This window comes from Polistes dominula, unplaced genomic scaffold (genome assembly GCF_049000335.1).
Source record: "Polistes dominula isolate Pdom_NZ unplaced genomic scaffold, Pdom_raw_medaka contig_26, whole genome shotgun sequence".
Classification (NCBI taxonomy): Eukaryota; Metazoa; Arthropoda; class Insecta; order Hymenoptera; family Vespidae; genus Polistes; species Polistes dominula.
This window is the reverse complement of record NW_028300939.1, coordinates 2119612-2141761: the sequence shown is the minus strand read 5'-3', so window position 1 is coordinate 2141761 and position 22150 is coordinate 2119612. Positions and strand designations below refer to the sequence as shown.

At 27.6% G+C, this 22150-nt stretch overlaps 4 protein-coding genes across 9 annotated transcripts; 2 read left to right on the top strand and 2 right to left on the bottom strand.

Moving 5' to 3' along the window:
* The first annotated feature begins 1255 nt into the window (after positions 1-1255).
* LOC107071205 (uncharacterized) lies at positions 1256-10613 on the top strand. Of its 5 annotated transcripts, none has more exons than XM_089171542.1 (8): positions 1256-1442; positions 1853-2157; positions 3375-3914; positions 4370-4649; positions 4764-5396; positions 5927-6168; positions 6259-6477; positions 7129-10613. In XM_089171542.1, the coding sequence occupies exons 3-8, from the start codon at positions 3719-3721 to the stop codon at positions 7593-7595; spliced, it is 2037 nt and encodes a 678-aa protein (XP_089027668.1). In that variant the 5' UTR covers positions 1256-1442; positions 1853-2157; positions 3375-3718; the 3' UTR covers positions 7596-10613. The 5 variants fall into 5 exon arrangements, with proteins under 5 accessions (XP_089027668.1, XP_089027667.1, XP_089027670.1 ...); XM_089171541.1 differs by having other exon boundaries at positions 1774-2157; XM_089171544.1 differs by lacking the exon at positions 1853-2157.
* Positions 8604-15359, bottom strand: Culd (CUB and LDLa domain). Of its 2 annotated transcripts, none has more exons than XM_015330017.2 (12): positions 15202-15359; positions 14665-14983; positions 14390-14559; positions 14088-14305; positions 13201-13555; positions 12931-13137; positions 12740-12859; positions 12433-12666; positions 12185-12356; positions 11901-12100; positions 11373-11827; positions 8604-11301 (listed from the first exon to the last, which is right to left on the bottom strand). In XM_015330017.2, exons 1-12 carry the CDS (start codon positions 15218-15220, stop codon positions 10618-10620), a joined length of 3153 nt encoding a protein of 1050 aa, XP_015185503.2. In that variant the 5' UTR covers positions 15221-15359; the 3' UTR covers positions 8604-10617. The 2 variants fall into 2 exon arrangements, with proteins under 2 accessions (XP_015185503.2, XP_015185502.2); XM_015330016.2 differs by having other exon boundaries at positions 12185-12371; positions 15202-15235.
* Positions 15360-15844: 485 nt separating this feature from the next.
* On the top strand, positions 15845-17433 carry LOC107071228 (transmembrane protein 222). The gene is made up of 4 exons (XM_015330024.2): positions 15845-16072; positions 16324-16534; positions 16610-16740; positions 16822-17433. Exons 1-4 carry the CDS (start codon positions 15942-15944, stop codon positions 16904-16906), a joined length of 558 nt encoding a protein of 185 aa, XP_015185510.2. The 5' UTR covers positions 15845-15941; the 3' UTR covers positions 16907-17433.
* Positions 16784-18805, bottom strand: LOC107071227 (uncharacterized). Its single transcript, XM_015330023.2, has 2 exons — positions 18561-18805; positions 16784-18421 (listed from the first exon to the last, which is right to left on the bottom strand). Exon 2 carries the CDS (start codon positions 18416-18418, stop codon positions 17984-17986), a length of 435 nt encoding a protein of 144 aa, XP_015185509.1. The 5' UTR covers positions 18419-18421; positions 18561-18805; the 3' UTR covers positions 16784-17983.
* Positions 18806-22150: the final 3345 nt, after the last annotated feature.

Here is a 22150-nt window from a genome sequence, read left to right as displayed (position 1 = left end):
AAATTACTTTTTCAATAATTATCCTCTCAAACTCTTTTCGTTTAATATTTAACGTCGTTGATACTACATTAATACTAAATTTAAAATGGTGGAGGAGTGAAGGAAGACGAGGGAGGTGAGGAAGATAAAATAAAGAAGATATATATATATATATTTTTTTTTTGTTTCCCTATCAATAAATACGACGTAGGAATTTTTTTTCAAACATATTTGGTAAACGGGTTGGTGATAATTAAAGATAAAAAAAATTAAAAATAGAAAAAGAAACGATGAGATAAAAATAAAAAAAAATAAAAAAAATACAAAAAAAAAACCAACAAACAAAAATAGAAACTCGGTGACGATTGTACATGAAACGTCATTATCATTAAACCACAAGTAAAATTCCTAGAATTAAACGTGAACAACGAGATGCATTTAAAAAAAAGAGAATAATAAAAATTGTCAAATAAAAAGAACAAAAAAAAAAAAATGTGACTTTATACCGAATTAAAAAAAAAAAAAGAAAAAAGCCCCATTCTAAATATCATTATCATTAAACCGAGTTAAAAATTGCTCTAATTAAAAGTAAACACAATGACGTGCATTAAAAAAAGATTAAAAAAAAAATATCTTCACATAAAAAAAAAAAAGAAAAGTCCAATTTTAAATATCATTATCATTATCATTAATTCGTGAAAAAAAAAACCAACAAAAAAAAATACCTGTAATTAAACGTTCACAATGCATGCATTAAAAAAAAAAAAAAAAAAAAAAAACAAAGAAACAAAGAAATAAAATAATATCTTCGTATAAAAACACAAAAAAAGAAATAAAAAAAAAAACAACAACAAATCTCACAATATACACATGTGACTTTATACCGAATTACAAAAAAAAAAAATACCAAATTTCTACACCTTAAATGTCATTATCATTAAAACCAAAAATAATCCCCAGCCCCCCCACCCCACCCCACCCCCAAAAAAAAGAAATCTGCAATTAAACGAGATAATTAAAAGATAAAAAAAAACAGAGAGAGAGAGAGAGAGAAAGAGAGACCAACAGACATAACTCCCCCCCCCCAAACACTCTTTCCCTAAAAAGCAAAAAACAAAATAAACATTTACATTGATCGTATTTATTGGTTGGTAATGCGACGAATGGATGGAAAAATAAAAAAAGAAAGCGGGGGTGGTGGGTGGTGGTGGTGGTTGAAGGTATATGATCGTGGTGGGCCATCCTCGCGAGTATCGACCGGCGCAGTATCGAAACAGCAACGTTGACTACGACTACAACGACTACGACGACTACGACGACGACGACGACGACTACGACGACGACGACTACAACGACGACGACTACGACGACTACAACGACGACTTCTACGTCGGCTATCACGTCGAGTACGTCGACGTTCTCGCGCACATTTATTCCTCAGTCGTCAACGGAACTTCGTCGTTGTAACTTCATTACCAATTATTATTATTATTATTATTATTATTATTATTATTATTATTATTATTATTATTATTAGTTCTAAGTGTTTAAAACAAATATTTTGCATTTCTTTGTTCATCCTCATTTTCCAACCCTTGCAATCCCTCCAACATCCTACCCTTAATTATTTTCCTTTAACACAAAATTTCATCATACTTTTTTTGGATACACTTTTTTTCAAACCAAACTAATCCTATCCTGTATTATCACATATATACATATATACATTCACACATACACACACACATATATTTGTGTATAATCCCATTGAGTTGATGCTGAAAATGATTTTAGTTTCAATCTTCTATATATATAAATAATTGTTGATAAAGTATGATTATAATCAATTTGTTAATTTAATTATAAACAATAGTGTGATAGTGTTATTATTGAAATAGACAATTTGTTGATAAAAATAATGTGATTGTGGTGTGATGGTGGTTGGTAAATACCGGTGACAGTTAACATAGACAGAGACAGACTACTACTATCGATGACTTGAGAAATAAATCCAGATCATCTGAAGAAATCGATGTTATATTTTTATAACACTTCATTCTATCTATCTGTTGTGTCTAGATATTTTATTTTGATTTTTTTTTTTCTTTTCTTTTTATCTGACAATTTTCAAACAAATGTATCTTCATGTGTAGTCATCAAATGTAAAACGGATGTTGGGTAAGTTGATAACACTTTGAAATGTTAGATATATGTTATATTATGATAAATATCTGTGAGAACGTATTTCATTATTTTAATCATCTTATTATTAGATAAATGCATCTAAATAATATTTTAATCGAGCATTTGTAATATTTATTATCACATTATAATGAATATAGATAATAATTATCAATTAATTCATATCAATCAATGAGTAATTGAATGAATGAATGAATGTAATTTAATTTCATTAAATAAGGTATCACTACGTTGAATAAGTTTTGTAAATGAATACAGTAAGCAAAATCATTCATCCTTTATTTCAATAACGACTATCATGTTCCGTCCACTAGTGCATTTATGCAATCAATGCATTGCAATGTAACGCATGGCCACTTTAAGACGAGAGATTGTAGACAACGTTTTAACCTTCATCGTATGAGCCCTTTTATCGAACATTATATTTCTAACTATAATGTGTTCTTTCCTACATATTTTATTTCATTTATGTTTTTTTTCTTTTTTTTATGTTTATAGATACATTCATGTTTTTATTAAAATTATTTATTATTTGTAAATATGTTAAGAACAAGTGGTGACAAATATTTTTCATTTATTATTTTATTATTTGATATTTCATTCAAATTCAAGTTTACCAAACACCATTTCAAACTATAACGTTTGTTCTTAAGTATTCTATTTTATTTATTAATTTTTATTTTTTTTTTTTTATTGTAATTTATACATCTGTTAACATTGATTAGAATTATATTTTACCAGTAAATTAATAAGAAAAATAAGAAAATATTTTTTATTTCATATTTTCTATTTGAAATTTCACACTTAAATTTAAATATATCCAACACCATTTCAAACTATTACGTTTTTCATTGTTAATTATTTTATTTATTTATTTTTTTTGGTCGTTTATGAAATGAAATTATTTAGATTCGTTAAACGTTTCGTTCATTTTTACTATTTGTTCATTTTTTTTTTTTTTTACAACAGATATCATTGATTACAGTCGAATAGATAACAGTAACAAAAATTCTATAGATTTTTATTGTACAAGTAGGTTATCGTGTAATAAACGTGTCAGATAAATTTAAGTTAAAAAAAAATTATTAAAAAAAAAAAAGGAAAAAGAGCAAAAAAATTCTAATCAAGAAATGAATTATCCAAAAAAAAAAAAACACAAAAGGAATTTGTTCAATGATTTGGTTTGCCTTTAGAAGAAAGAAGATATGGAAGATATCGGAAGATTAAATATAATGAACGTTCATGGAAAAAATCGAGATTTGACAAGAAAAAGAACAAGGTGGAACAAAGGGATAGAGTAATATTAAGGTTTAAGTATTTGGAAATGCCGGTACCATCACCACAACCACCACCACCATCACCACCACCACCAACACCACCAGCGGTAATTTCCAATTGGAAAAAGTCGAAATTGGAGCTTGAGTTTGACACAAATTCGAAAGACGATATTTGATTGTTCATCGAAAAAAAAAAGAAAAAAGAACAAAGAAAAGAGGAGAAGAACAAATTTAACAACAACAACAACAACAACAACAATATGATGATGATGATGATGATGATGATGTGCAAAAGTAAATTGTCGCGCTTAGTTGAGTGCTTTTGTAGTAGACCCGGTATAGTTTTACTACTTCTTCCGTGTTTAGTACTAGTCACGTTATATCTTGTTTCTGAGGATAACATCGATTATACGAATTTTCAATATCCGTCCTATAAATTTTACAACGATACTAACGGTAAGTTAAATTATTATTTTAAAATATGTCACGATTTTGTTCTTTCATGAAAATATATTAATAATAATATGTATTTCATATATATATATATATAGTAATATATTTAAAAATATATATATATGAAAATATATAGATGAAATAAAAATATTAAAATAAATACGAAATATAAATGAACTAAAAAAAAAAAAAAAAAAAAAATATTATAAATATAATATAAAAATAAATAAAAAATATAAAATAAATAAATAATATATTATAAATAAGAAAATTAATATATTATTAATATATAATATAATATAATATATATTTTGTAACAAACTTAAAAGATATATATATTTAAAAATATATAAATTCGAATATAAAAAAAAAAGGAAAAAAAAAACCTACAAGAAAGTAGAAAATAATTAAAATTTACCCCAAAAAAACAAAGAAAACAATAAAACGGTGATTTGCAGGTACGATGGACGGTTTTCTCGTATGGAATCCAAAATGTCATATGTTATCGAAGGACGCCCTAGATCCGTCCATCGCTAAATTCATTAAAAGGGAAAAATTCGAGGCGTGTTTTAAGGAAAAATTATACACTAAAATAACAAAAGGTTCTAACGATACAATGATCCTTACTTTAGATGCCAAAATCTTGGCCAATCATAAAAATATGAATTGTTGTTGGTCACCAGTAATTAGACCGATCTTTGATAATCCGATAAAACATAAATTCGATTCGATAATTACGTAAGTAATATGTTTAACACTTCAGTTAGATACAAAACTCGATATAAATATCAATTTTGAATAATCCGGGGAATTAAGATTAATTAATTTATTCGTAAAATCAATTCGAGGTAGAGTTAAACAATGTGAAAGTTTGAAAATGCAAGCTACGATACCGGACGACGTCGATGTTGTATTGGTCAGTTGTAAAACAAAAACGAAGAAGGGAAAAACTATGACCAATTATGAAAATGTTCATGCCATTTTAAATCCAAAAAAAGTTTATGATCGTTTGGATAATTTAACAACAACAACAACAACAACAAATAACAATGTAACAACAACGACATATGGTAACTCAAGAAAATTGAGTATTTTAGTACTCGGTATCGACAGTGTAAGTCGATTAAATTTTCAAAGGAGTATGCCAATGACAGAAAAGTATCTACGTGAGACAGGTTGGATCAATTTAAAGGGATACAACAAAATGGGTGACAATACGTTTCCTAATTTAATGGCCATTTTAACCGGTCAAAATCAAGAACAAGCATATTCGAGATGTAAACCATCAGAAGCATACAAACTCGATCATTGTCCATTTCTTTGGTATAATTTTCGTAATGCGGGATATGTAACTGCATATGGTGAAGATGAAACAGCCTTGAATACATTTAATTATTTAAAAGTTGGTTTTGTACAACCACCTACGGATTATTATTTAAGACCTTATATGTTAGCAAGTGAAAAACTTCTTAAATCTAAGAACAGGTAATTTGGTTTATCATATTTTTCTATATACAACAATACAACCCTTTGCACTCGAGTGGCCCGACAATCAGCGCCCGACTGATTTCAAGTCATTTTGTTTACTCTATCTGCTTATTTACGATGTATGATAAGATATTTCTTTAAAGATAATACTTAAAGGGTTGAAAAGAGACAGTAAGATTTACTCTGATCGTAATACCTACCTGGAAATAGCTGTGGGAAGTAACAAATTATTGTGATACGTGTCCTGATAAAACACCTAGGCTATTGTCACATATCTTGGCTATTGTTTTACGAAATATCATACATAAAACTAATTACAGTGTATAATATTTCTCAAATGTTTCTTCATTTTAATAGAAAAATAAATCAATTTGATGAAATTTGATGATTTGTTTATAAATGACATTAAATTACATGTCCAAATGTTTCCATAATTTAAACCCGAATCGTCGTCGAGTGTGCAAAGGGTTAATATATTTAATAAAATAATAATACGATAATAATATATTTGATACATTTACAATTAGATTTAATTTAAAATATTGCACCGGTCCTGAAACAAGTTTCGATAGGATCTTTAATTATGCAATGGACTTTGCTGAAACATTTCTTAACGTACCATACTTTGGATTTTTTTGGACCAATTCAATAAGCCACGAAAATGTTAATGAACCATCGTCAATGGATTCACAAATCTATCAAAGATTACATAAACTTCAGAAAGAAGGTGTACTCAACGACACGATGATTGTTTTCTTAAGTGATCACGGTAATTCATTATTATTATTATTATTATTATTATTGAATTATTTTGAAATAACAGAAAAAAAAAACAACACAAGACAATATGTTTGTTTAGGTATGCGTTGGGGTAGTCTTAGAGAGACTTTCGTTGGTTGGTACGAAGAAAGATTACCATTCATTTATATATGGTTACCAGATTGGTTCCGTAATGAAAATCCTGACGCTTATCAGGCATTAAAAATAAATGAAAATCGTTTGACATCGCCTTTTGATCTTTATGAAACGTTCCGTGATATTTTATTAACATCCGGAGGTGATGCTGATACTTCACCAGGTATATTAAGTATAATATTATTATTAGAATCGATTCATAAGTAACTTCTGAATCTATTTTTCATATTTATCTACTATAAGTAACCAAAACAACCACATTTTTCATATCACTGTATAAATGATGATTCAGTTTAGTCTTCTGTCAACGTTTTTCGATGTAATCAATATTACATTTAACCCATTTTTCTGAACCACTCAAAATGGATCGTAAAAAAAGTGCATATTCGACAAGCAACGCTTTATGAATTGAAACAAGGCCAATGCCATTAAAGTGGCAGCTGTAAAAATATGCAGCAAATATGGTGCAGGATTTGATAACTGCTAGGACTGTCAAGAAAATTGGTTTGTAAAATTGCCGTTGTGAAGATACGAGCTTAAAAAGACGAACCGAGTGCAAGGACGTATTTTCCGACTTTGACCGAACCCTTTTAAAGGTAATATTGGAAGCAAAATTCAATGGATACGTCCAACGAATGCAAAGAGTGCCAAAAAAAACAAAAACAAAAAAATCCTCCATGAAAAGATGTCGTACACTTATCAGTCGCAGAAACGTCATTGTTTGTCTCATAAAAAAAAAAAATAATCGGAAGTTATTTATGACTCGATTCAACAGTCTCTGACGTATGATAATATATATTTATTTGGGGTTTAGGTTGTCCAAGCTGTTACAGTTTGTTCGAGCCAGTACCAAGATCAAGATCATGTCAGGATGCTGCAATTGCATCACATTGGTGTGCCTGTACCGCATTTAGAACAGCTAATCCTAATGATAAAATCGTATTAGGTGGTGTTGACAGTTTTTTAAATCATATGGAAAATATCGTTAAAGATTACAAAGATAAAAATGGCAAAAGATTGTGCGCTAAATTAAAATTGAAAAAGATACATCGCGTAGATCAAATATTAAATTTCGATGATAAGACTTCAATGAGGAGCATTGGTTATTTCTGTATGATACAAGTTACACCGGGTAATGGTAAATTTGAATTTACCGTAAGATACAATAGCAATGGTAGTTATACAGTGTCGGATCATGAAGTTAGTAGAATTAATCCATATGCTACGAGTGCCAAGTGTTTGAATCATGGTATGAAACAGTATTGCTATTGCGTTAAATAGTATTATAATTGACGATTCAACACACACACCTTTTATTCTTTTTTTTTAACCTTCTATTTCTTTTAAAATACAAATACATATATATATATATATATATATATATATGTGTGTGTGCTAAGTTGTAAATTGGATCTCCAATTATTTAGTAAGCGTCTTAAGTAAACAACGTTAACGTAACAGTTACGTAAAAAAGCTCAGGAATCTTCAAAACAGTTCGTGAATTATTATTAGATTTTTATTCATAATTATTGTATAGCTATTGGAAAATATTTCTATTGAATTTGTTTGAAAATTAGATTGATTAGATTATTAATGAAAAATAGAAATAAATATTTTGTTTCGTTTGAATTTGAAAAAGCGACATTACTTTATAATCAATCTAATCAATTATTTAAATGAATAATCAATTTACTATTGTACAACTAAATATATTATTATTATTATTATTATTATTATTATTATTATTATTATTATTATTATTATTATTATTATTATTATTATTATTATTATTATTATTATTATTATTATTATTATATAATAGAACAATGTAAAGTTCGATTGTAAAAAAAAAAATCAAATAGAATAATATATTAAAGAATATTCCAAGATGAAACAATTGTTATACAATAATCGTATAATTGTAATTTTATTTGTTAATATTTAAAATGATAAATAACAGGCCTACAAATGTAAATAAAATTAATCAAATTTTCCCTATACTCCAATAGCTATACGATAATAATTAATAATAATAATAATTAATAATTAATAATAATAATAATAAGAAGAAGAAGAACATGGCTTAAAATGTTAAATGATTAGCAAATACTTTTCAAATGAAAAAGAAAATAATCATCAGGACCAACATATTCGTCAACGAGTATTTGTTTAAATTATAACAAAAAAAAAAAAATTACAAAAAAAAAATACAATTATAATAAAATTCACAAAATGCATGCTTTATCTTTGCGAATAATCAATCGATTAATCAACATTTTCTTTCGTGTCTTATTTGTTTTTTTTTTTATTATCTTTTATCGTTACTGGATAACGATAACTTCGTTGATAAATTGATTCAAATAATTAATAATTTAAACAAAAAACCAAGAAAAAAGGAAAAAAACAAACAAAACAAACAAAGAATTCTCCCCTTTATATCGAGAGTATGCTATCTTTAATAACAAAACTTCATAATACGAAAGAGTGTTTGCATTATAATATGTATGTATGTATGTATGTATGTGTGTGTGTGTATATGAGAATGTGCTAATGTGTACTAAGTGTGTGGACGTTTGATAAAAGTTTTATAGGTCAGGCAATTTTCATTTGAAAAGTATCAAACTTTTGTATATGATTCTACATATCACGTCTCGTATAGCTGCTCTGAGCTGTGATTAAAAAACATCTACTATATATATACATATATGTATATATAAAAGTGCCAAGTTCGTCTAAAGATAAGATAATTATTATTAAAAAAAAAAAAAAGAAAGAAATGTTTATTAAACAAATTAGTACTTTCAATTATCAATTGATAGATACGATGATGATAATTGTCATTATTTAAATTTATAATCAATTATCAAATGATAAATATGATGATGATAACTATCATTATTTTCATTTATAATTATATTGATTATTAGTAAATTATACTGATACATTTTGAATGATCTTTTGAATTTGGTAATACTATCATTATTTTAGTTAATAATTATCTTATTATTATACTTAAACATGTATAATTATTTTTTTATTTTTTTTTTTTAATGAATTTGAAAAAATTCAAAGATGTTCAACTGTTTAACATTTGATTCTATTTGTTTTATAGATAAAATCATGAATAATTACATAAATTATGATACCAATTATGATTATTTTCTCTTTTCTATTTTAGAAATGATCAATATTATATTATACATACATATATACATATACATACATGTAATTAGATTAACTATATAGATATATATGTATAGATATTGTACATAACGAACGACTTATTACGTCCACATATGAAGGAAAGAAAAAAAACAAGAATAAAATAACAGTATTTTACATATACTAGAGGACGTATGAAATAATTATGCATATCGTTTACATCATATATATATATAAATTAATATATAACATGTATATATTTAAATATGTATATATATACACACACATTGTATATATTATATACGTATATATATATATACATATATATATATTTTATTACAATCGATAAGTAAGCTTTTAAAACATTTGGCCTGAACGCATGTAATATTAACAAAACAAAAAAAACAAAAAAAAACAAAAAAATTAAAAGCAAAAGTTTCAAACATTAAAATTCCCTAGTAATTACGATAAGTATGGTTCATAAATAATAGATAACTTTTAAATTGTTATTATTAATATTATTATTATTATTATTATTATTATTATTACTGTATGATATGTGCCTAATACAAAAAAAAAATAATTTGATGAAATGAAAAAGAGTTTTTATCAGTATGGTTTATAAATTTATCGTTTTTATCATTTTACTCGTCAAGTAAATCGTTTTTTTCTTTTTTTCTTTTTTTTAACGAAAGAATATAATTTAATTAAATATTTATTTTTGTAATTAATATTTATTTAATTATATTAAATATTTTAGATTATTAGATATTTATATATTTTTATATATTAGATTATTAGATATTTTTTTTAATTAACATTTAAATTATTATATATTAATTATTATATATTTTATAATATTATATATAATTATATATAATATTAAATATAATTAATTTAATTAACAAATACACTCTATTTTTCTTAGGTGTGTTAATAATATTATAAATCAAATCAAATTTGTTTATTTCGCAATAATTTTGTATGTATGTATATATATATATATATATATTATGATAAAACTCTTTGCAAAAATGTTCATATTTATCTTGAAAATTTCATTTACAATAAAAATAAAAAGAAAAACAAAAACTGTCCTGGAGTAAATTATTTATAGGAAAAAAAAAAAATAATAAATTAATTAATTAAACAAAGTATCATCGTTGGAATGCCATATACGTGTACGAGTTCTTATTGTTCCATCAGCAGATCTAGAAATGCCAGTTAAACGTCTACCAGAATGTTCAGGAGTACCAAATAGCATAACCGCAATGGTTGATTGTCTACGTGGTGCTTGATGATTCGATGATGTTCCTCTATGAGCAAGGTAAGAATCCAAAACTTTGATACTCTCATAGAAACTTTCCAAATCGCAACTTGAATATCTTCTAACTCGTCTACGTTGAAGATTGATGATCTTAGGTGTACTGATAGGTGTATTAGCCATGGTACTTGGATTCGTAGCACCTATAACGCTTGCTGCTTCTGAGACAAATTGAAATTCATCGTGAAGTTTCTCGCAACTATTGCAAACACTGATGGTTGATATTTTAGTTGCAAAACTGTCACGAGAACAGACGGATACTTTCCTAAAGGATTTTCCTAATGTACCGTAAGGAGTTGAAGCTGCTGTGGATATAGCTGTCGAATTTACGTTACTGATTGACGATGATCTGCTATGTCTGGAACAACTGTTACCTAAAAGTTTGATAATTGCATTTTTAGGTGACGATGTATCATCCTCGTCTTCTTCATTTTCTCTCCTCATTTGTTTTCTTTCCGATTCATCGTCAGTCATCGTCACCGTTTGCTCCAAATCTTCGTTCTAAAAATAAACATCAACATTTATGGTAAGAAAATGAAATATTTTGAAGTATAAAACATATCAAAATTCACCATTGAACCATTTTCTTGTTGGTTCTGATTGATCGTTGATTCGTTGATTAAAACCATTTGATTATTGGCACATCCACAGGCACCCTCACAAAAACACCCATCTGTACTTCCATTCAACGAATTACCAACGACGTCGTCCACCTGATGTTCCTTGTCTTCTCCTTGCCCTACGTCTTCTCCTATTACCTGGGATTCTTCTTTGATGTCGTTCGATGCATTCTGAGAGTTGTTCGACTGTGGATCAGAGGAGTCGATCGTGCAGCTCGAACAGGATGCAATGTAGTCCTGAAGATACGCACCAAGGACTTCTGCATCGATCGATGAAGATGATGAATCTTTAATCTGTCTAAATTGATCTTCATTTTGTTGTTGGGATCGAGATAATTCACAACTTGTTCTTAACCAGGCTCGACGTGCTCGACATCTTCTGATTCCAACACTGTCACTGATTTCAGCTAAATCATATGTTCGTTGTTACATTCATTGTTAATATAAATTAATTTTCAATAAAATAATTTGTAAACTTACCAGATCCCGAAGAAGATGATGGTATATCTGAAATATGAAGACCAATTCTACCAATTGAACCCGGAGGAGTAACGTAAGGTGGTGGTGGACTTTCAGGAACTCTTGGATTTCTCCCAGTTGAAGTTGTTGGAGTTGTTTGACTACCACGACTGGTACTGGCACCTTCCAGACACATCGATAATTGTCCCTCTTGCTCGTGTCTCAAATATAAACGTAAAAGGTAAAACATGAAACAAATTAAACGACTTTCTCACAAACTTCAAATAAGGTTGACGTCAACTCACGAACATCTACTCGATGAACTTCTACTTCTTGAATCGTGGCTCAAACTTCTTCTCTTTTTTCTTCCAACATTCTCAGATTCTAAACTCAGTTTAACAACTTCGTCGTATCCAGGTGGTGCTTCGTAAACCGGTGGATCATCCGTCACTGAGATTTCATCGATTCTTGCACCATCTGTAATGTCAAACACTGGTCAAATTAACATTAATTATTATCTGTATTTAATAATAGATTATAATTAAATATTTACCCAATAATTCACTGATTGTTTGTAAACGTGATTGCAATTCTCTTTGTTGTCTTGCTCTAGCACCCATTCTGTATAATAATATTATTAAAGCTGATATCAAAACTATCAAGCCAAGACTACTCGCAACGAAAACCAACGTGGCTGTTTTTAAATCTGGATAACGATCGATCTTTGGAAAATAATAATTCGCTTTATTTGTATGCCATTTTCTATCCCTAGGTTCAACGTCCCAATCTGTTGACAAAATTCTATTATAAATTGATAAATAATTATTTGTTTAGAAAATGTAATTATTTATTAACGTTACCTCTGAAACATGTAGCTGGTTCATCACTGTTGTCTCCACAATGATCAAATCCGTCACAATTTAATTGGCTCGGTATGCATCTGTGATTTTGACACAGAAAGTCGGAGCCCGTGAAACAATCTACTCAATAAATTGATCTTTTTATTATTCTATTTCTTTTTGGAATATTTACAGAACCGTAATAAACTTACCCATGTAACTAAAAGCGGTATAGGCTATAGCTAAATGCGATGTTGGACCAAAAGTACCACGAAGGCTAACGTGAAATCCACTTGTAACAGGTGCTATGTGTTCTCTGTGTCTGAGTGGTTGTAATTGGCTTACAGGATGTCTTAAAATTTCTAATGGTAAAAGGGCTGAAGTGGGGCCTTGTTTAATAGTCAATTCTGTATTACCAGCTGTAAAATAATTATTGTTTTCTTAATATTAAGATAAATTCAATTAAATATAAAATATCTTACCCATGTCAGCAAATGCAACGACTTTTAAATACATATGTGTTTTCATGTGTAGAAAATTTTTCGGTGGTCTGATCAACCATACGCAATCGTAAGTTTTAACACCTTGGCCTACCATGTCCATCATAGTAATCGCACCACCTAAATTTTCAACGTATCCTCCACAATCTGTGATAGGTTGAATTGATTTATCGTAAAGATGACCGATAACGAATGAATAAAATGCTTTGTATCCAAGTCCTGTACCACCGTTAGCGTAAAATCTTATCAGAAGAGAAGGACCGGAACTCACTATCACCGGTGGACGAAATCTTGCACCACTACTAACGTCAAGTCGTTGACCATTCCAATCATAAAACTACGAACATATGAAATATAAAAAATATTTGGAGTATCAGAGAAACTCATACAAGGATATTATTAATTATTCGTTGAATATTATAAAATAGTTCAAGAATAATTTCCTTGAAACTGTGTTGTTATACGTCGAGTGTTGTTTAAAGAATAAAATTATAAATCATTCATTTTAATTATCAATTATAATAAAGTTTGTTCTTTAATTAACGTTGTATTAAGTTTCGAGAGAATGAGACGAGTGCATACTATCAAAAATAAAATAATTTATTATATAATATTATTATAATATTATTTGTACTATTCTTTATAATTATTTATTGAATAATTAAAAAAATGCGCGCCTGTAAGAATGCAACCCTCCAGACACACTTTGAAAATGTTGCTTGCGAGCGCCACCTGTTGGGACGGAATTTTTTTTCCGCCCAAACTGTTCATACACGCATGTATCACGGGTTGCCTATCTTTCGGGCAGTAATTATATTATAATTTTATAGAATAGTATATTAGTACAGTATTATAATTTATGTAAATACCTCCATGATAGAAACTGTAGCTAATTGAAAATCACTGAACAATATTCTGATCCTACATGACGGAGCTTCAGATGGACACGTTATTATATATTCCAAACCTAAATCTCTTGGATATCGAGCTGGAAAAAATGGAGACGTTAAAATACCTCCACCTGTACTATTCAAACCTTTCGTAACAGTTGTCATCATTTCTGTTCCTTTAAGATGTAATCTGTTTCCTGAAAAAAATATTTTAATTCTTTAGGTGTATACAAAGATTTTGTTTTTATTATAGAACAAAGTATTTTAAATTTCGTATTTACTTTCGGCCGTGTATTCGAGTGTAAAAGCATGTTTATGAGATTGACTGTAAAGCAAAGTGATGGATAACGTTCTGGTACTTGATCTGTACATGATAGGAGAATATAATCCGCAATAAGGTGTACCCGAAACATCTTCGTACGGTGGTTCAGAAATCCAAACGTAATCACACCTGCAAATCATTTCATCAATTTTAAATACAAATGTTTATTGTTAAGAAAATAAAGTAAAAAAAAAAAAAAAAGCAAAGGAATGTATTTAAAAATAATCCTATTACCTGCATGGATTATCCATCATAACACCACCATCACCGCAATTTTGAGATAATGCAATATTCTTGAAGGTAACAATTATAACACACGAAGGACAGGTTACTAATTCGAGACTGCATTGATCGTGCGAACTATTTGTCGCATAAATTCTAGATGATTGTTGTCTAGGTGAATTTTTTACGAAGGTTATATTTTTAGCATAAAGTATACCCTTTTCTCCTAATTCCAGATATAAACGTCTGCCATTATGTGTTCCACAAATATCCTCATTTCTCACAACGTTACCGTAAATTACGGTGAAACAGTACAACACGATAATCGTCACTTGAATTCAAAAATAAAACATCATTAGAAAAAGAAAAGAAAATTGATCAAGAAAACGAACAATTTGTATTATTACGAAAATCATCAAAATTTCAAATTTCCCGCGCATAGTTTTTTCTTTCTTTTGCGCGCGCATTTCAATTCTTTTTCAAAATTAACGCGGCAATATAATTGTCCAAAATTTGAATAAATTATAATAAAATAAATCATTTACTTACCATACCGAGATTGAAACATATTCGTACGATGGAAAGAAACGTTCTGTTCAGTAAGAAACCCAACATGATTGCATATAATTTCGTTAGCTCAACTCAACTCTGTTACGTACTGTCCTATTAGGGTATAAGGCATTTTTACGGCATCTTCTTCTCGACTAACATACTCATCTATCGCTTAATTTTTATCATAAGTCTAACATAATGGTATTGTTTTAAATAACAAGTTACATATTACATTAAAATATATATATATATATAAAAATAAAAAAAATAAATAAAATAGAAAATAATGAAAGTTACAAAAATACATGTCGAATTATTAAACGTAGGTGAATATTAAAACATTCTTTTATTGAAAATCGATTCATCTTATGCAAGAATTATAGTCTCTCTCTTTGAACATTTATATAACCAGTTGTAAAAGAAACATTAATTAATTTATTTTTTTTTTCCAATAAACAATAAAAATAAATCTTACAAGATAACATTTATAATTTGTGATATATATATATATATATATATATATATATATATATATATATATATATACATACAATAATTTATTCTATTTATTAAAAAATAAAAATGATAAATATAGATAATAACTATTGTTTAGTTTATAGATAATCGTCCTTGAACTTTGATAACGATTTAAAAAAGATCGAAACTTTAGTATCGAATAAATCGATAGTTCATATTGCATGGTTGCACTTTCAAACAGAAGGTTGACGTAAATTATTATGGATCCTGATTTATTAACTAATGTAATATCTGATTCTACGATAAGTTCACCAGAAATGGATCTCAGTATAAATCCTGAAAGACAGAGATTTCCCTTTTGCATCGTTTGGACTCCATTGCCTATTATTACGTGAGTTGTTTTTTTTAATACAAACTTAACCTCAAATACTACTGTCAAATATTTAACTTTGTGTTATTATGTAGTCTCTCTTTGATATTTGATTGTGTTCTTTTACTTTGATTAAATTATTTATTAATGTTGAATGTTTAATTAATTAATAATAATTTTATTTATTATTAAACATAGTAGTATTTAATAATTAATGTATCAGTTAAGAATAAAATGTATTGAATGTTTGTTAATTATCAATTTGCTTATAGTTATTTAATACCATTTATTGGTCATATGGGAATTTGCACATCAACCGGTGTAATAAGGGATTTTGCTGGACCATATCATGTGTCAGAAGATCACATGGCATTTGGAAAACCTATTAAATATTGGCAGCTTCAATACACAAAAGCAAAAGGTGGTGTACATGGATGGGATATGGCTGTTTCAGAAGCCAGTGACATTTATAAAGACAGAATGGTAAATTGACATAACTCATAATTGTTATTATAAGTTTTTTTTGTTTTTCTTATTAACCTATGCTTAATCTTTCAGCATAATTTATTTCTGGACAATTGTCATTCACATGTTGCAAAAGCTTTAAATTTAATGGCTTATGATAATTGTACAAAATGGAACATGGTTAAACTAGCCGCTCTTATGTTTATAAAAGGAAAATATGTTAAGTGAGTATTATTTTCATAATTTATTAATTAATTATAGAAACTATTTGTCTCATTAATTTTAATGAATTTCATTTGTTACAGTTTTTATGGTTTTCTACAAAACTGGTTGCCATTTTTTATACTTGTCATCATCGTAGTGACACTCGATTTAGTTTTTCAACTATAATTTATACCTGTTCATTACATTAAATGCTTATATGAATAAGTAATAATAAATGTTAACGATTTTGTTAGATATAACATTTTATATACATTTCAAAATATTAATTAAGATTACATAAAATCTTTTGTTACATATTTAATATACTTATTAATCTTAAATTACTACGAAAAACAAGTTATATGTAAATATGTATTTAAAGTATTTATATGCGCGCGAACAAGTTTTATGACTGTAATAAGTTAAATACTAAAATGTTAATATTTCAAACTTTGATCAAAATACTTTTTTACATTTTATTTTATATTAAATGTTAAATAATGAAATTCTTTGCAATAAGCTAATAGTTTATTTGAAAATAATTTTCAAATTTTGTTACACGTATTTAATTACATTAGTTAATGGCATTTAATCATTGTCAACAGTGATAAATATACTACAGTTTTGTAAACAATATTTACATTGACACACTTGCTATTTTATTATACAACTAAAATAAGAATAAAATCAAGAATATATACACTTGTGTTCTATTTGTGTTGTGTATTTACTTACAAAATTTCTTCCTGAGTATGTAAGGAAATATAATTATTATATTATATATTGCAAGTGTGACAATATAAATATACTTAAAAACACATTGTAATTAGTATGCGAATGATCTATCCTTCATAAATATTTCTTAAAATATACATTATATTATCGTTTAAAAAATATATTTCAATTATATTTAATAGAGCCACACGCTTGGAACTATGAAATATATCTAAATTCGCAATGAGAAATATTTAATAATATATAATAATACATAGATGCAATATAAAAAAAAAAACAAACAAACAAAAGGAAATAGTGTTACTAAAATCTAATTATTATAATAATGCTTAGCGTTATAAAAAAAAAATTACATTCAAATTTAATGTGTATTTAAAAAAAATAAAAGTAATAATTTAAATACTAGAATTTAATATAACAGTATGTATATACTAAATAAAATACATTAATTTATCTTATACGTAAAAATACACATTTGAACAAAAATTATTTTTCATCTATATATATTTAATATTTGAATAACATAAACTACTCATCACTAGTGCTATTCATTTCTGCTATGACACTCTTTTCGTGCGTAAAATCATAGTCCAAATTTAGCTCATCTATTCGTTGAATAAAAGATAAAATTTCATTAACACGAAACTTCTCAAGTTCTAAATCATTTCTTTCCAAATTTTTCGATAATTTAAATGGTACTCCATTGAAATATTGTATCGTATCACTTTGATTATTTTTCGTAGTATCTGTAGGATAAGTTGGATAATCTGTAACCTTATTAATTAAAGGATATAGGTTACTACTAGAAGGAGGTGTTCCATCTTGAGTATTTGGAGGCACAGGATATGGTGGTGATATTTCAATTTTTTCAAATTCATTGTCTATGTTGGTTGATGTAAGATCCTCCGTTGACTCAACCGGTGATTCCTTTTGTTGTTTCTTTTTACCGAAAAACCACGACATTTTCTACAATTCATTTTAATAGGTTATCATCAAAATAATAAAGTTTATTAATCATTGTACATGATTTATCTTGTAGAAAAATTATAAACTGTACAGCAAATAGAAAAAAAAAACAAATTTAATAACAAAACACATTACTTACGTGGTGCAACAAAAAGGAGAAATAACAATAAAGAAAAAAGAACACAATCTGAATTATAGTCCTTTAAAACTGTCTACACTTTTTCTTTAGTATGGTATTGTCGTATTAAACAAATTCTTCATCAAATTTATTATAATATATTCTTATCTATCATAACCTTTCATTATAACAGTCAGATAGTTTTATAAAAGTCACAATTCTGCTAAATATAAAGAGAAATAATACGTATGTTTAAAGTTCAGCAAGTAGCTATTGCAGCTGTTAGATGGCGACACTATGATCAATTCAAAGTGCATACAAATTAAAATCAAGATTAGTGCAGTTACTAGATGGCGATACTGTGATCAATTTAAAATACATATATGTCAAATGTATTAATAAAATTCGTGCGTGTATTGATAGTTAGTGTCGCCATTTATTTTAAATCGTTCGAATAAGGAAGAAATTGACAAAGTTTTATTTAAAATAATATTTATCGATCGTCAAACATATATAATTTTTAATAAATCACATTATTAAAAGTGAACTTAACGAACATTTCAAAAATTTAACATATACACGACGTGATACGATAATGCATAATTAAAACAATTCAAATAAACGCGCGTAAATTGAAGCTCTTTTCTAATTGGCCGACAAGGTGCATACCATATGATTCATCAAAACAAACCACCATCGTTCGACCAATAAATGGCATTTTCTTTTTATGCGACACAAAGTAGTAAAAAATTGGCGATACCTTTAATTGACGTTACCAACAATCGTTCGTTTCATTTACTTCATGGGTTTCTATATCACATTTTGCATTGGGTAAACACGACATATGAAATAATCGTTCATGAATAAAGAATTATGAAGAAAAGACAATAATCCAAATAGAAGAAAATTAAACAATGAAATTCACAATCGTTCCCATTGTTTTGTATTCGTTTGATAATAAGTACATCGATGTGTGCAAAGTAAGATAGAAAAAACGAGATTTCTATCATGTTCCATGATAGGACGTGACCATTATGAATCGCATTGTTTTTATGTACACACTGTATCACCCCCTCCACCCCTCCCTTTCTCCATTTCTAAGCCCATTCTCCATGTGCATTCGCGCACGCGTGTGTGCAGAGAATGGTTGGTTCACGTCTCGAATCGCGTTTATCTCTTTCTCTCTCTTTCTCTTTCTCTTTCTCTTTCTCTTTTTCTTTCTCTCTCTTTCATTTACTCTCTGCATGAGATATCCAAGTAACATCCGGTGCTTTGTTTTTTCGTGATCTGCGACTTGCAACGGTCGAATTTTTCTTTAACAACTAACACACTACGGATTCAACAGGAAAATATATGCATACATATATACATATATATTTATATTGGTAAAATAAATATTTAGAAATGTGAGACAGATATTGAAGATTGAGAGAGATCGAAAGAATTGAAAGAGTATGTTTTCCATACACGAGAAGGTGTGGCAGGCAGGTTTGCAACGGTAAGGTGAATTTCGATTGAGAGAACGTGGTTGTATTTTGACAGTCAACTTTGTTGTGTCTTTCTTCTTATCTTTATTTTCTTTTTTCCCTCTTTTTCTTTCTCTTTTTCTTTCTCTTTTTCTTTCTCTTTATCTTTCCGCCGTTTCTTTTTTTATTTTTTTTTTGTACTTCAGCGTGGCATCGAACTCTTTGCATCGTTTTATCTCATTGAAGAAGATCATCATCGGTACATCACGTTTGAATGTTTTGAGTTTTTTAAAAATTAGCGCCATTTGGTAGCAACTACGTAAATCAATTGAAAATTTGTTTATCTTACAATCAATTGATTTAAAGATACATATATATATAAAATTAGCGCCATTTCGTTGCAACTACGTAAATCAATTGAGAATTCGTTTATCTTACAATCAATTGATTTAAAGATATATATATATATATATATATATATATATATATATATATATATCTACATAGATTTAATGATATCAGATTAGTAATAAATATTTTGTTGTTATTGTTGTTGTTGTAGAATTAGTTATCGTTTATATCTAAATATATAGAACAAACAAAGAGAAATATATACACCGAGTAAGGCATAACAATAACAATAATAATAATAATAATAATAGTAGTAGTAGTAGTTGTAGTAGTAGTAGTAATAGTAGTAGTAGTAGTAGTAGTAGTAGTAGTAGTAGTAGTAGTAGTAGTAGTAGTAGTAGTAATAATAATCGTGTGATAATAATGATACTGACCATGTTGTCGGTTGTCCGAGTACTTAAGTAATTACGCATTTCGTTAGTAATAGAGTATTTAAAGGTAAAAATAAAACGTTAAGGATTACGTCACGATTGATAGGAATGTGCGGTGTGTAAACATAAACCCGTAGTTTCCGTATATCCTACATATGTATAAACATACTACGATATGAAAACAATGTCGAGGCCAGTGACGGATGACAACACGAAGAAAAATGAAATGTAATAAAAAAAAAAAATAATAAAAACATTAAAAAGAAGAAGAAGAAGAAGAAAAAGGAAAAGAAAAAATAAATAACAGTAATAATCAGATCTTCTGTACACACTCATTACCACCACCATTACCACCATTACCACTAACACTACTATTACTTTGCTTATTGCATATCTACATTATAGTATACGTGTATCTTATATGGATAGAATTTCATAGAAAAACGTAATTATATTTCTTCAAGCTTGACATAACGTTTTATTAATGCATATACATATATATATTATATATTATATATATATGTGTATACACACGTATCCTTGAATAAAAAAAGACAATGAAACGAAATGAATCATCGAAATCAAATGATTAAACGCAAATCGTTGATCTACGTTCAGGTGATACAGTCTGTAAATAGGTACACTCTGTATGTCCATCGATAATTCATTTATCGCGGCCAGGTCATGCTAACATAAGCGTTATAATACTTGCCTAGCAGCAACATTTACAAGCTCGCTATTCTTGTCGATCGAAACTGGAAATACCCGTATCGCGAATAGATTAGAAATAGATCTTCACAATTTTTTTTTTGTCGCACGTTTTCTGACTTCAAAAGAAACAAAAAATTGACGAAAACAAAAACTAAAGGCAAATAAAACACACACAAAAAAAAAAGCAAAACAAGAAGTAGTAATTAATTGATTTACGTAAATCGTATAAATAAATAAAACGATAAGTTAATAAAAAGTATTGGCAAATAAAATACATTATTCTTGTAATAATACTACTGTGTAAATATGTATAATCTTTTTTTTCTTATGTACTTAATTCTTGTTTCTTTTTTCTTGCTTCTTTTTTGTACTTTTTTTTACTTTAATTTACGTAGATATGTATGTAGATACAGTGATAGAAAAAAAAGGTAGAAAAAACATGAAAAACAATATTTAAACGGAGAATAAATTTTCTTAAAACGTATTCTTTTACGTGAATAAGTAAAAAAAAAAAAAAAAGAAAAAACATACGTACTTACGTACGTACGATTTGATAAATTAAATTTTTTTTTTCCCGTGTAAAATTTATCATTACTCGATAGTTTTAAGTTAAAACATATTTTAAAAGGCATTGATAATTAAATGATTATGA

What these genes read in the sequence shown, in the direction of transcription:
- LOC107071227 (XM_015330023.2), bottom strand. Translation starts at nt 18,418, where the DNA reads ATGTCGTGGTTTTTCGGTAAAAAGAAACAACAAAAGGAATCACCGGTT.
- LOC107071205 (XM_089171544.1), top strand. Translation starts at nt 3,719, where the DNA reads ATGATGATGATGATGATGATGATGATGTGCAAAAGTAAATTGTCGCGC. An exon ending in AAATTCGATTCGATAATTAC is followed by an intron (nt 4,650 to 4,763) that starts GTAAGTAATATG and finishes AATTCGAGGTAG; the next exon opens with AGTTAAACAATGTGAAAGTT. An exon ending in CTTCTTAAATCTAAGAACAG is followed by an intron (nt 5,397 to 5,926) that starts GTAATTTGGTTT and finishes ATTTACAATTAG; the next exon opens with ATTTAATTTAAAATATTGCA.
- Culd (XM_015330016.2), bottom strand. An exon ending in CGTTGCATTTGCTGACATGG is followed by an intron (nt 13,138 to 13,200) that starts GTAAGATATTTT and finishes ATTATTTTACAG; the next exon opens with CTGGTAATACAGAATTGACT. An exon ending in TACCGCTTTTAGTTACATGG is followed by an intron (nt 12,860 to 12,930) that starts GTAAGTTTATTA and finishes TTTATTGAGTAG; the next exon opens with ATTGTTTCACGGGCTCCGAC.
- LOC107071228 (XM_015330024.2), top strand. Translation starts at nt 15,942, where the DNA reads ATGGATCCTGATTTATTAACTAATGTAATATCTGATTCTACGATAAGT. An exon ending in ACATTTATAAAGACAGAATG is followed by an intron (nt 16,535 to 16,609) that starts GTAAATTGACAT and finishes TTAATCTTTCAG; the next exon opens with CATAATTTATTTCTGGACAA. An exon ending in ATAAAAGGAAAATATGTTAA is followed by an intron (nt 16,741 to 16,821) that starts GTGAGTATTATT and finishes CATTTGTTACAG; the next exon opens with TTTTTATGGTTTTCTACAAA.